Here is a 12,905-nt window from a genome sequence, read left to right on the forward strand (position 1 = left end):
CTGTAACTAATTATATGTGCTCTCTTTCAGACTCCAACCTTGAAAACTGACTCAAAGTTTTTCTGTTCTTTCTTTCTAGATCAAACAACTAAAGGAACTACATCCATTAACATTTACTTTTCCTTCCCATAGAAAGTACTCCTGGATCAGTGCTTCTTTGTTCTCTTTGTGTCTCTGCTCTGTTTTCTCAAACCCCCAATCAGTCATGGCAGATGGCTGCTCACACTGAGCCTGGTCCTGTGGAGGTTTCTTCCTGTTAAAAGGGAGTTTTTCCTCTCCACTGTCACTACATGCATGCTCAGTATGAGGGATTGCTGCAAAGTCAACGCCCGTGACTGTCCACTGTCTCTACATGCTCATCCAGGAGGAGTGAATGCTGCAAGTCACTGACTGGATGCAATCTGCTGGGTTTCCTTAGATAGAAAAACTTTTTATTCAATTTGAATAAATAACTGAATCTGACTGCACTGTTCAATGGTTAGGATTAATTGGAATGTATGTACCTGACGTTTGCGAAGTGCCTTGAGACGACATGTGTTGTGAATTGGCGCTATATAAATAAATTGAATTGAATTTTTTACAAGTTGAAATGTATCTGAATTAGCAGAAGAGAAAAAATTTAAGTAAAATATACACAACAAAGTGATTCTTAAATGTAAAGCAAGCTATAAAGTAAGACCCATTCAAAGCATGATTAAGAGTTTAATTTATTAATAACACCATCTTGCAATAATCTGTTCTATGCCTCTGGTTTTGCATATTTTATACCAGTTTGGTTCCATGTAGAAAAAAGGGAATAAAAACAGAAATCAAAATTTATGCAAAAGTAGTGAGATCTTCACTGTAACATTTTCTGTGTTTGATTAATAAATTAGCCATGCTGAATTTTAAGGTTGGAGCTTGTTGGGAACCTCTAACTTGTAAAGTTGACTTTCTGACTTCAGTTGATTTTGGAACTGGGAAATTCTGAATTCTGAGAACAAATAAACACCGTCAACATGCAGGTGCAGATCAGTATAATTTTACACCTTTTAAACCACTTCCAGTGAGATCTGGAACCATCTGGTTCTGGACTGTGGTTGGATGACCTACAGCAGGTGTTCCATTTTGAAGTCACCTGATCTACCATGGGTGAATTCGTCTCCAGTCACACGACTGTTCAGGTGGATGTTTATAGTGATATGTTCCATTCCAAGAAGCTCTGTTCGCAGTCACATGACTCTGTAGGGTGGTTTCTGTCCGCTGTCATCTTGGTGGATCTGCCGGCATCAGAAGACCCTGTACAGATGAATCTGTCTGAGGTACTCAGGGTCTGTATCTCTGCCCAGGTAGACATTGTAGTCTACAGAAAGCTCCTCTACCCAGCCTGGTGGTAGTGGTACCTGAAGGATGCACAAAGGAAATTCTGAGGACAAATTACACAGTGCCCCTTGTTTTAATTCCTGCAATGGAAACACACCTTTATATATCATTTGTAACAGTGCTGGTCATTGCACCGCTTTGCCATTTGTACTTTTGGTCATTTCTCACATGACCTTTATGGGTACAAAATGGAGGTTTCATTTCAACCTCCATGCGGGTCTTGTTCCCCCTTAGTAATAATTGATAAATAAAGTTAATTTCTATGTTTGATGCTTAGAAAATAAGTAAGGCTATCTAGTTATTTGACTCAAATAAACATTCTACAGTTACATCTCCAAAAATCTGAATATTGTGAAAAAAGTTCAATCTTTCTGTCACTCATTATAGAAAGTGAAACTTATATTGATTTATTACAGAGTGAAATATTTCAAGCCTTTCTTTCTTGTTATTTTGATGATTATGGCTTAGACATAATAAAAACCTAAAATTCAGTTTTTCAAAAAAAATTTAGTGGAACATGTTGAGTGGAAGGACAAAGTGTGGTAGGAACAGGTGCACCAGCAACAGGGATAACTGCAGCCTTGAGAAGATTATCGAGCAAAATCCATTCAAAACCTTGGTGGAGCTTCACAAAGAGTGAACTGAGGATGGAGTCTGCGTTATCAAGAACCATTACGCACAGATGAATCCTACACATGGGCTACAACTGTCATATCCCTCGTGTCAAGCCGCTCCTGAACCAGAGATAACGTCAGAAGCATCAGAATCTATGGGGTACAGTCAAGAGGAACAACAATGAAGATGACCTAAAGGCTGCTGCCAAACCAACCTGGGCCTCCATTACACCTCAGCAGAACCACAGGCTGATCGCCTCCATGCCACGCCGCATTAATGCAGTAATTCATGCAAAAGGAGCCCAAACCAAGTATTAAGTGCATAGAAATGAACAAACTTTTCAGAAGAGTTTAAAATATAATTTTTATTGATCTTCTGAAATATTCACATTTTCTGAGACAATGCATTTTAGGTTTTTATTGAAATACAGGTTTGAAATATTTCACCCTATATGTGATGAATCTGTGTGTGTTTCACTTTCTGAAATTAGTGACAAAAAAATCTTGAACTTTTTCATGATAGCTGTACTTTTAACAATAGAAGATGTCCCTTAGAAGCATTTTGTTTTGTTTAGGAGTCATAGGCACGCATATTTCAAATTTCTCAACTGGTCCAAATACCGACAAGAACCAAAATCAACAGATATTGGGTGTAATAAATAGTCCAAAATAACATGTTATTCAATTTGAGAGAGATTTGAACATTCTTTGGCTTTCACTTCTATTTCATAAAGCCTTCGCCATTTAAGGCTATCGCTAACAGGTTTATCCCTTCACGCACACTGAAGCATTAAAAGCTTTAGTCCACACCCACCTGCTGAGTGGGCCTCACCCTGGTCCTTACAAATTGCACTCAGACCAGGTAGTTCGCTCCCATGTTTTCTTCAGCAACAGCGAAGTGCGCTGATTTCTATTAAAACATTTTCCAAAAGAACGCCCAGCAGCACCTACATCCGCCTGAGACAGGCTACATCATGACCTTGGACCTCCATGGCATTTGTGAAAGTTGCCTCGGTCTTGCACTGACTCCTCAGTCGCCTGCCCTTTCTGCGAGCTTCTCACAATGCAAGATAAGCAATGGAGGGATGCTGGTATCACGGCTGCCGCTGAGGAGGTGTAGCTAATCGCAGACCGCTATCTGCTGGACAAAGCTATCACCTTCTTCGACGACAGGCAACAATTCCCCCATAATGATAAAGGCAACAGCAGCCCCACTGCTGCCTCTCAGGTAGAGAGACTAGACACTGAATGTCTACACAACTTGCCTTTTCTCAGGTCTCTCCATGTCAACGTGCTCCTCCCCGACCTGCCTAACATAACTGAAAGGGATGGAAGATGGGTCTGATTGTCTTGCTGCCACAAGCCCCACCTTGATCAGACAATTTGGTGGAAAGATTTGGCTTTGCTCACATTCGCCGGACAGACCCTATCTGGCTTTGATGACATACTTTTCCAGATCAGCAGCACCAAAATAAAGGCGTTGGTTTCCACCTACGTGCTGATATCTAAGGTGGAGGGGATTACAGAATGGGGTTTTCTACTTGTTTCTCCTGTGGAGCCCTGCCTCACTTAAATGAAATCATTTGGTTTTGCTAAAAAGTCAATTTAACAGTGATTCTTTGTGTTCTTGGGCGGAGTAGAGATAGTGAGAGGGAGGGGTATATGTGCATTTTAAAACGCACAGCATTGTGACGGCTGCTTGCATTGGACCAATGTAGCTACAATTAACTGCTTGGGGGATAAAATGTTTTTACAACTGTTTCAGTCACAAAGCGATATTATAAAAAATAATTGCAATTAGTCGACTAATTGAAAAAATAGAAATTGATAGAACAGTCAACTGTTATAATCGATAGTTGCAGCCCTAATCTGGAGCAGACTAGGCAGATCAGCAGTGGATCTGTTCACTACACAGGAGAACGTGCTGTGCAGGCTGTGGTTCGCACTGAGCCTTTGTCATCAGTTCGCAACCAAGGATGCTCCTTTACACTCTTCCTCCAGTTCTGCTGATTCTGCGGCTCCTGGATCAGGTACGGGAGGAACAGTTGTCAGTGATGCTCACGGCCCCCCGAGCACACAGCCAGGGTCTCCAATCCTGCAGCAGCTGGGCCGCCGGGGGCAGCTGCCATAGAAGGGAGATGTGCTCCTCCAGGCGGGAGGGGTTGAACGCCAGTGCTTAGAGAGGCACGCAGTTGGCACTTCTACCACAGCGTTATACACATCAAAATGGAAAGCTTTTGAGCGCTGGTGTACATATTGTCACTTCTCTAGCAGCTGATGTAGAGAAATGTAGCTTTCACCACAATTAAAACATATGCTGCAGCTATTCCTCCTGTCATGAGGGTTTTGGTGACAGAACAGTAACCAACCACTGATAAAACGGTTTTCAAAGGCGTACAACACACAAGGCTATTTTGCTAGTGGGTTTACCTTGGGGTAGGTTACCTATTGAATCTGGGGTTACATAGGTAAGCAAAGTTATTCGTACTACTTCTTACCTCAATAACAGAATAAAATATCTGACCCCAAAGAAAATAAAATGTATATGAAATGGTTAAGAAGATGGGTACAAAATGGATCACAGGTATGAAAAAGAAGTAGGAAGGGACCAAATGGCAGCATGTGGGTTCAAGATCAGGGGAGGAGGTGGAAAATGGGAGAGCTGACCCGGAATCTTTCAAACACGCTCCGGCTATTCAATGTCACCAGCTGGTGTTTATGAATATTTTAATAAACAGGATTAACCAGTACGTAGAAATACTGGTCAGAATCCTAATGAGCTTCCACAAACAACTCATGTTGTGTAAAAGACTGTTTATAAGTGACCAACATCTGTTTACAGGAATAAGAAATGTCAAATCTATCAGAAGAAGGATCAAACATCAGCATGACAAACATACTAAAGTGGCTCCAAGCTGCCTCTTTGGCTGTGGAGAATTAAACTGGTTCTTGCTGTGTTTCATTTAACTAGTTCAAATTCTGCTCTGAAACCAGTTCTGATCCAGACTCGAACCATTTTTAAAGAAACACCGTAAAAAAAACTAACAGCTGTTTTTAAAGGCTGACTGAATATGAGCTGAGCTTGATTTATGTTTGCTAAGAAACATTTGCTGTTTTGTTTCCAAGTGGCCTTCAATGACTTTACCTGCAGAGCATCCAGACTCTCTTGCAAACTGGGAACAGTAACCAGGAGAGATCCTCTTTTTCTGAAGGTCTGCATGATAAACTTCCATGCCCTGAACACACAGATAGGCAAACATTCCTTTTAAGAATTACAGTCTGTATTTTCTGTAAATTTCCTGTGGACTCTCAGACTGACTACCCAATTTGTTCGCTGGGTTCTATGAAGTACTCAAAGACATTGTTCATGATCAGAACATCAGTGTCCTGGAGCAGAACCTGTTGAGTGCAGACATTTGCATGGAAAACCTGCAGAGGATAAAGGGGTTTTTATTAAAAGTGTGTTGGAGTGCAAGAGCAAAGCTGAGGAACACTCAAAGACACAAACCTGAATTCTGTCAGCCAGTCTGTATTTGTGGAGAATGTCGTTCTGCAGCCTGACAAAGTCCTCGCTGAGCTCCAGTCCAATGAGTTGTGAGGCTGAACTATACACATAACCCTAAACACACGATATATATTAACCACAAAAGGTCAATATATATATATATTCAAAGATTTATCATTTTGTACTTCTCTCTATTGAACATACGTTAGACAGCTCAAATTAAAGTTTGTTTGATGAATAACCTTGTTTCAGTGTTGGAAAGAGGAATTGTCTATGGACATTCAAATAAATGTGAGACAGACACCAACTGATTCAGTTTAAAACAACACAACATTCCTATTTTACAAAGTCTTGACCTCACAACATGCATCATCCCGTCTCAGTCTCACCCACATACTGTATGTCAAATTTTGTGGAGCTCTCTTTTTGGTTTTGTCCCTGTCCTGTTGGATTTTGATAAAAATTATTTAACTTGTACTACATTTTATGGAAGGACTTTTCACCCAGAGGCTGAATTGTCATTTTGGTTGCTCACAGTCAAAAACCCGAGTAATGCCTTTAACTATGGGAATGAGTGTCGCTAAAAGACTACTACTACAAAAAAATGGAAAAAAACAGTAATTTCCAAAATGGAAAATGGACATTTCAGTTTTTCGTATGGAAGTAACTGAATTAAACTGTATATTATTGAAAATGTGGGGGTCTGTCCTCGATTATTTTGACCCAACACATTATAAGACAAACAGACCCAATTTATATACAGAAATATAGAATCACATCAATCATAGAAACCAATTCACATTCAGTTACACATATTTCAATTCAATCCAAGTTAAAGTGTCTGGCATTACATTTTTATGGATCTGTCATGTTTCCATAATGACAAGGCAAAATCTGACCCCATAAAGCACTGCTCCTAGTCTGGAACCAACATCCACCACAGTCCGACCACTGAGGTCCGGCAGAACGTTCTGGAACAGGAACTGAAGTTCTGAAACTGAGAACGAGTGTGAGATGAAATCTGCAGGAGAAGAAGAAAACAGGTGTAAACATCCAGGTTTACATGCACAGCACAGGACTGAAAACTTTAGTCCACACCCCCCTGCTGGGTGGGCCTCATCGGATCTGTAAAAATTGCGCTCAGATTGGGTAATCGGCTCACAAATAACGTTTTTTCTTCAGCCATTCAGGAACTAAACTCAGAATCTGGGGTTACAATACGTAACCGACGTTCTATTTTGTATAGGCTTAAGCCTACCGCTAGAGGGTTAAAGGTGAAGCAGGATACGGTCTATGCCTCACTGGGTGTGTCTTCTCTAAGCACTTCTGTTCAGCAGGAAGACCTAGAGATGCTGACCTATCTCTAGCTCCTGATCCCCCTCCTGTTTGGAGGAGCACATCCTCCTTCCACGGCAGCTGCCTGACAGCAGGTAGCGACACAGAGGAGCTTGCTGAGTTGCGTGAAGTGTTCCTTTTAGGGCAAAAAGAAAGCAGCCATAAACTAGTTAGTATGGAAAAGAAGACGGCGACCCCTTGGAAGAACAATGGTATGTACAATGTTTTCATTTGCATATGTTCAGCATCCCTGAGTCTAACAGAAACTTGATTGCATGTTTAGTGTGTTTTTAAAAACATAAATAATGTTAGATGCGGTACCTTCTTCCTCTTCGCCACCCTACTTGCTGCTTTTATTGCCTGCAGCCTCGATGCGCCCACGAGTGATGTTACGGTTCATGCAGAAGAACCTTGTATTCTGCGGTGCCCGAGTTGAACCAGAGTTCGCCCTTTGGAAACTATTTTCATTGGTGGAAAAAAGTCACCGGTTGGAAATCGTATTTGGGAATTGGAACAGGCTCCGAACCGTGTTGGTTGAAAAGGGGTACCTGTCTTCTCCCTTGTCACAAACAGATCCACTGCTTCTTTTTCGAATCTGCTCCAGATTTGACAGATCAGGTCAGGATGGAGGCTCCAGTCTCCGTGTTGGGGCCCCATCCTGGGCATGATGTCTGCTCCTCTGTTCAGAACCCCAAGGATGTAAATGGCTCTGACAGAGAGCAGGTTCATGCGTGCCCGGCATGGCAGCTGTCTGGCAATGTTTAACAGCTGAGCTGAGTGCACACCCCCTTTTCGGTTTATATAAGCTGCTGCAATAATGTGGATCAGAACATGCTGATACCGCAGCATTTATGTGGAGAGAAGTGTGATCTGGTCACTTTCCTCCCACTACTTGGGACAGACATGTCCCTCCCTACTGACAGAATGTGGGGGTTTCTCCAGTGGGCCAGATCAGATCATACTGGAGGGACAGAAATCATCTGCCTCTTCTGGCGCACAGGATCTATGCGCAGGTGGGTAACCCATCTTTGAAGGCATTTCATATGAAGCTGACCCAATGTAACAACCACGTGAGCTGCATAACTAACCGGGCTTTCAACACACCGTGAGGCCTGACACAGTGGAGAAGCGCTGACAGTGCCTCTGCTCTCAGCTGTGAGAGTCAAGTTCTCATTGTGGCTGAGTTTAACTCCACCCCAGATAATGACAACCCCAGATAATGACGATCTGGAATGGAAGAACAGTTTATGGCAAAGCCTAAGTTTGCTAGATGTGTCTCCAGTGTCCTCATCTGCACAGCTGCTTCCTCTCTGAAGCAAGCTAGTAGAACCACGTCTGTGTGCAGCAGCTGGGACACAGTCTCCACGCGTTTGGAGACTGTGGGGCGAGAGAATAGCCAAACGGCAGGCGGTTGTACGGATATGGGTTCCCCTGAAAGGCAAAACACAGATGTTTGTGTTGTTTCACAATGATGGGGATGAGAAAATATGCGTCTTTCAGATCTATGGAGATAAACCAGTCTCTCTGGTGAACATTTTCCAGCACCTGCCAGGTTGTCAGCATGTGGAATAGTCTCTCCATGATTGGTTTGTTGAACAGAGACAGATTGAGAATGGGTTTCATTTCTCCTGTTTTCTTGGAACCAGGAGATTAAGGAAAAAAAATGTATTTTCCTCTGCTTGGGGAACCCTGGAAATAACGTTGTTGCCAGGGGTTCTTGCAGTTCTGACTGGAGAGTAGGGTTCTGTTCTGGAGATGGCATAACTGTTTCCGCAATCCCTCTGAACGGTGGAGGGTGTGACAGGAACTGCAGTAACCCTTGCTGATCAGTCTTGCTCTCAGAGAAAAGTTTTTGTTTTATTTCAAAATATTTTCTGGGCTGTCTGGCAGTCCGTCCATCAATCTGTCCAGGGGACATAGCGCTGCCACTTTAAATAGTGGTCTGAGAGGGGAGGCCAAATCATTTGCCATGTTGTGAACTTCATGGACATGCCGCTAAAACCCGCCTTGGAAATCTCAGAGGGAACCCATGAGGGGGTCTACTAGAAAGGGCTGCAGATCAGCCTCAGCAGGGAGTTTTAGGCTAGGGCTCGCTGCTTGACTCCGGAGAAACTGCATACTGAGCAGGTGCATAAGTGCGGTACCGTTTCAGAAAGGGCTTCCCGTTGCACATCTTCTCCCCACTGACAGGTGGGGAAAACAGGAGAGATAAAGTTTAGAGGTGGGCTCCACATGAGCAGCATGGGGTGCTCTCTTGGGCTCTTGTTTGAGTTGGAGAGATGGAGAAGCAGAAAAGAGCTGTTTGGAAACCGTGAGATCATGGAGCTTTTTCACGTCTGACATTGTGTGGAGGATGTGTGTGGGGAGATTACAGCAGGATTAAGCGATCTGGCTGAGTCGGTATTTTCAGAAACCTCACTCAAGAGGGCAGTTAATGTTTTACTCCAAAACATTTAACATTTTGGCAAGTGGGACTAGATAAGGGCCTCGTTGGCTAGGATGCGCTGAGGCTAATTTACCCGCTAGGTCATCTGTGGGAAGTGGGCCTAGATATTTAGCACTAGCTACTTTTGCTATGACGTCTGGCTGTGTGCTAACAAGCGTGCCCATCGCTGGAAGAGGGATGGTTGCCTACATTGAGAGGCCCTGAGGATGGGCTGATGGTGCAACTATCTCTGGTTACTCCATCTGGAGAAGGGAGCAGGGGTGCTACCAGTTCCCGCCTCAGAGCTGGAATCATCCAATTCCCGCCTAACATCATGGACATCTGCACTACATCTAGAAGGTAGCAGTCTGTTATGGGGAATTCCCCTTCTAGCGGAGAGAAGGTGGTGAGCTGCCGTTGCTTTTCCTCCAGAGGGAGGCACCTGCAGAAAGAGCAGGTAGGCTGCGGGGATCGGGTCAGACCCGGGTGGCATGCAGGTCATAGCTCATGATATAGCCTGTCTGAAATGCCAGGCAAAGGAGGATGGTGCTGCTGCTCGTCATTCTTCTTGCTATTAAGAATTTTAGGAATCAGTACTCTTAGCTGACACTGAAGAAAAAATGGGAGCCAATTACCCAGTCTGAGCGGAATTTATGCCGACCGGGGTGAAGCCCACCCAGCAGGTGGGTGTGAACAAAAGTTTCCTGTGCAGCATGAGAAGGGATAAACCCACTAAAGATAGCCTTAAAGGGCGAAGCCTATACAAAATAGAATTGCGTTCAGGAAATAACATGAAATTAAACAAAAATATATGCATATATAAAAAGAGAAATTGACTGAAATGCAGTGGGGTACAGGGGTCAGAAATGCTCAGTGTACAGGTCTAAAATCAAAGTAGATAGGGACAAATAGGATGCTTTTGACTAATGAATTTCTTTCACAACAGTCTCTGGTACCATCGCCCTATGAACCTGAAACCTCATTTCAGAAATATTTGGGTTTACTTGGTGTTCTACAATAGTGAAACAAGCTACTTAATACTGTCAGAGCTGCTTAGAGAATTTCGTAAAGATACCTCTAGTACTAACTGATCATAGTTTTTATCTGTCCAAAGAACGCAACGCAGTCTCTGGCTTGATCTTGATTTGTTTGATCATTTTACTCTTTTGGCATTCCTATGTTTGTGTTCTCTTACATATGAGAAACACACCAAGACATAGCCGTTCACCAAAAGCATTAATCAGAGAAGCAGCCAGGAGGCCTATAAGAACTCTGGAGGAGCTGCAAATAGCTCAGGTTGGAGAACCAGGCCTTTATGAAAGAGTGACAAGAAGAAAGCAATTTTTAATAGAAAGCCATAAGAAGTATTTTTTTGCAATCTAACACAAGCTATTTAGTGGACACAGCAAAAGGGCAAGGACAGCATTATTCAGAGAATAGCCAAATGGTCCATGAGGCACTCCTACATGCTGGAAATTAATATTGGAGATAAAAGAACAGTTTTCTAGATCCTCAAGAACTTCAAGCAGAAGACCGTTTCAATATTGAATACTTCTATGAGTCCTATTTGATACCAACAGTAAAGCATCCTGATACAGTCCATGCATGGGACTACTTCTTATCCAGGGGAATGTACTACTGTACAATTCTGCCCAAGACACAATTTGGAGGTGACCTGTGGACTTTGCAGCATGATGGAGCACTGGGTCAAAAGGCATATGTGATAATGAAGTGATTCAAGGATTCAAACTTGAGTGTCAGGAACTTAAGATCTACATTTGGAATATCTTTTGAGTTCATTTTAAACAGAGATTCTACATAATTAAAAGGAATATCTAGGAACTACGTTGACACTGATAAGTCAACCTAAATGTGTCTGTATCAAACAGTTTTTAAACCAAACTATACAAAATTATATCTTAGTTATCTCTGCGCCTAACTTGACATTTTGCATTTTCGGGTCCTTTTGTGCATAAAAAAAACTACATGTTCCAGTAACATATGTATGCCTGGAGATAGAGGACAGAGATGGGCTCCTACCGAGGGGTGCAGTCCTGAAGGATCCACAGGTGAGACAGTAGTTCCTGCTCATGGCCCCCTCCTCACACAGAGAATCCACCTGCTCGTCACTGTACAGGAAGCCGTCCACATGAACTGTGGGCTTTTCCCGCAACTGCATCTAAAAAACGAGGGTTTCTTTAGGATTATAGTGTGCATCTAATACAACACTAGCAAAAAGTTAGCGGTAGTCTGGTTTTGAGTTAAATTTCAGGATGAACCTAAAATGCACCATAACCTTTACAGGTGAACTTAATGTGACTTTCCCTAAACTGTTGAATGCACATGTCCAACTGTTCGGTGTTTTGCACAACTTACTGTTCTCCAACAAGGAGCTTAAAGGCTAAATTCACAGCAGGTGTTTGATCCATGAAGCGACCAAGAAATTCCCTGGTTCAATCAGAGTATTTAAACTGTCCTCCTTGTCATGATGTTCACATTCTGACACCATGAGACCAAGGCAACACCCAACAACGGATCAACAGTACCTTATAATTGCAAGGCTTCAAACAGAATGTTCTCAGACAGAAGTGGCCACTGAGCTTAGAGGGTCACAGAGTGTCATCAGCAGGTTGCAAAACCTACCAGTAGTCATATTCTGATCTTTTAGCATTGAAGACAATGCTGCTGATTTTCTTTGCATGAGTGATAATTATCATCCACGGTGTTCCTGTTGGAGACTAATTCAACCACTGGTTACCATATTCAATCTGTCCACTGTGGTCCAACAAAGTATTAAGTCTCCGTCTTCTCTGATGACACATCTGTGTACAGATGTCTGTACCTAGGACATGTAACCCATGTTACAGACATGTAACCCACCATACCATGATGATGATCTGAGCTAGACAACATTAGACAGCCCTATGAAAACTCCTAATTCAATCATGTATGCAGTATTTGTGTTCAGCATAATAAAGACTGAATACAGACTGCAACCTTTTTAGGAATATTTTTGTCATTTATTTTCATCAGTAAGTGTCAGACAAATGTAGCTCAGTAATATGTGATCTGAAATGGGGTGTTAGTTTAATTTAAGAGACAACGGTAAATTAATACTTGGAGTAACCTTATGTTGTGCAGCAGTCTCAGATGGTAGCATGGCATCAATGGGCAGTCTGGCTCTCAAGTCTTCTGCAATACTCTGCAGGAACACCTTGTTGTTGTCAACCAGCAGTTGATCCAGCTCGTCTAAAGAAGGATGCAAACAGTTGTTTAAGGTTTACACATTACCTAGATTTTGGCGCTTTAAGCAATAATATGAGAGCCTCTACCTGGGAGTCATTCTCAATAACAGCTTAAACTTTTACAGATATATGCTATCCTGAGAGCCACCTTTATTTTGGTGACCTTGAAAAGGTCATCCATGCCTTTATTTCAGCCTGCCTAGACTATTGCAGTATTGTTTATGTTGGCATTGGACTGTCACAGATTGGCTGACTGCAATTAGTCCAAAATGCTGCTGCTCCACTTACAACTAACACAACGAAAGCAAGACCACAATACTCCCATACTGGCGTCTTTGCACTGGCTGCCTGTGTGGCCAGAACCTCAAAGAACAGGTTTATGACAGATTTTCACAATAAAATTGATGTAAAGTGTACTG

General features: G+C 42.6%; 1 protein-coding gene across 2 annotated transcripts in view; it reads right to left on the reverse strand.

Moving 5' to 3' along the window:
- Positions 1 to 689: 689 nt before the first annotated feature.
- The window catches only part of zgc:109986 (uncharacterized protein LOC553566 homolog), a 40,656-nt gene continuing 28,440 nt past the window's right edge, over positions 690 to 12,905 (reverse strand). For both annotated transcript variants that reach the window (XM_047392963.1, XM_047392961.1), the window contains 7 exons: positions 12,369 to 12,490; positions 11,282 to 11,420; positions 6,381 to 6,502; positions 5,485 to 5,595; positions 5,299 to 5,405; positions 5,122 to 5,212; positions 690 to 1,382 (listed from right to left, as the gene is read on the reverse strand). In XM_047392963.1, coding sequence (XP_047248919.1) covers positions 1,269 to 1,382; positions 5,122 to 5,212; positions 5,299 to 5,405; positions 5,485 to 5,595; positions 6,381 to 6,502; positions 11,282 to 11,420; positions 12,369 to 12,490 — 806 coding nt within the window. In that variant the 3' untranslated portion in view covers positions 690 to 1,268. The remainder of the gene's footprint in view (positions 1,383 to 5,121; positions 5,213 to 5,298; positions 5,406 to 5,484; positions 5,596 to 6,380; positions 6,503 to 11,281; positions 11,421 to 12,368; positions 12,491 to 12,905) is intronic.

This window comes from Girardinichthys multiradiatus, chromosome 19 (genome assembly GCF_021462225.1).
Source record: "Girardinichthys multiradiatus isolate DD_20200921_A chromosome 19, DD_fGirMul_XY1, whole genome shotgun sequence".
Classification (NCBI taxonomy): Eukaryota; Metazoa; Chordata; class Actinopteri; order Cyprinodontiformes; family Goodeidae; genus Girardinichthys; species Girardinichthys multiradiatus.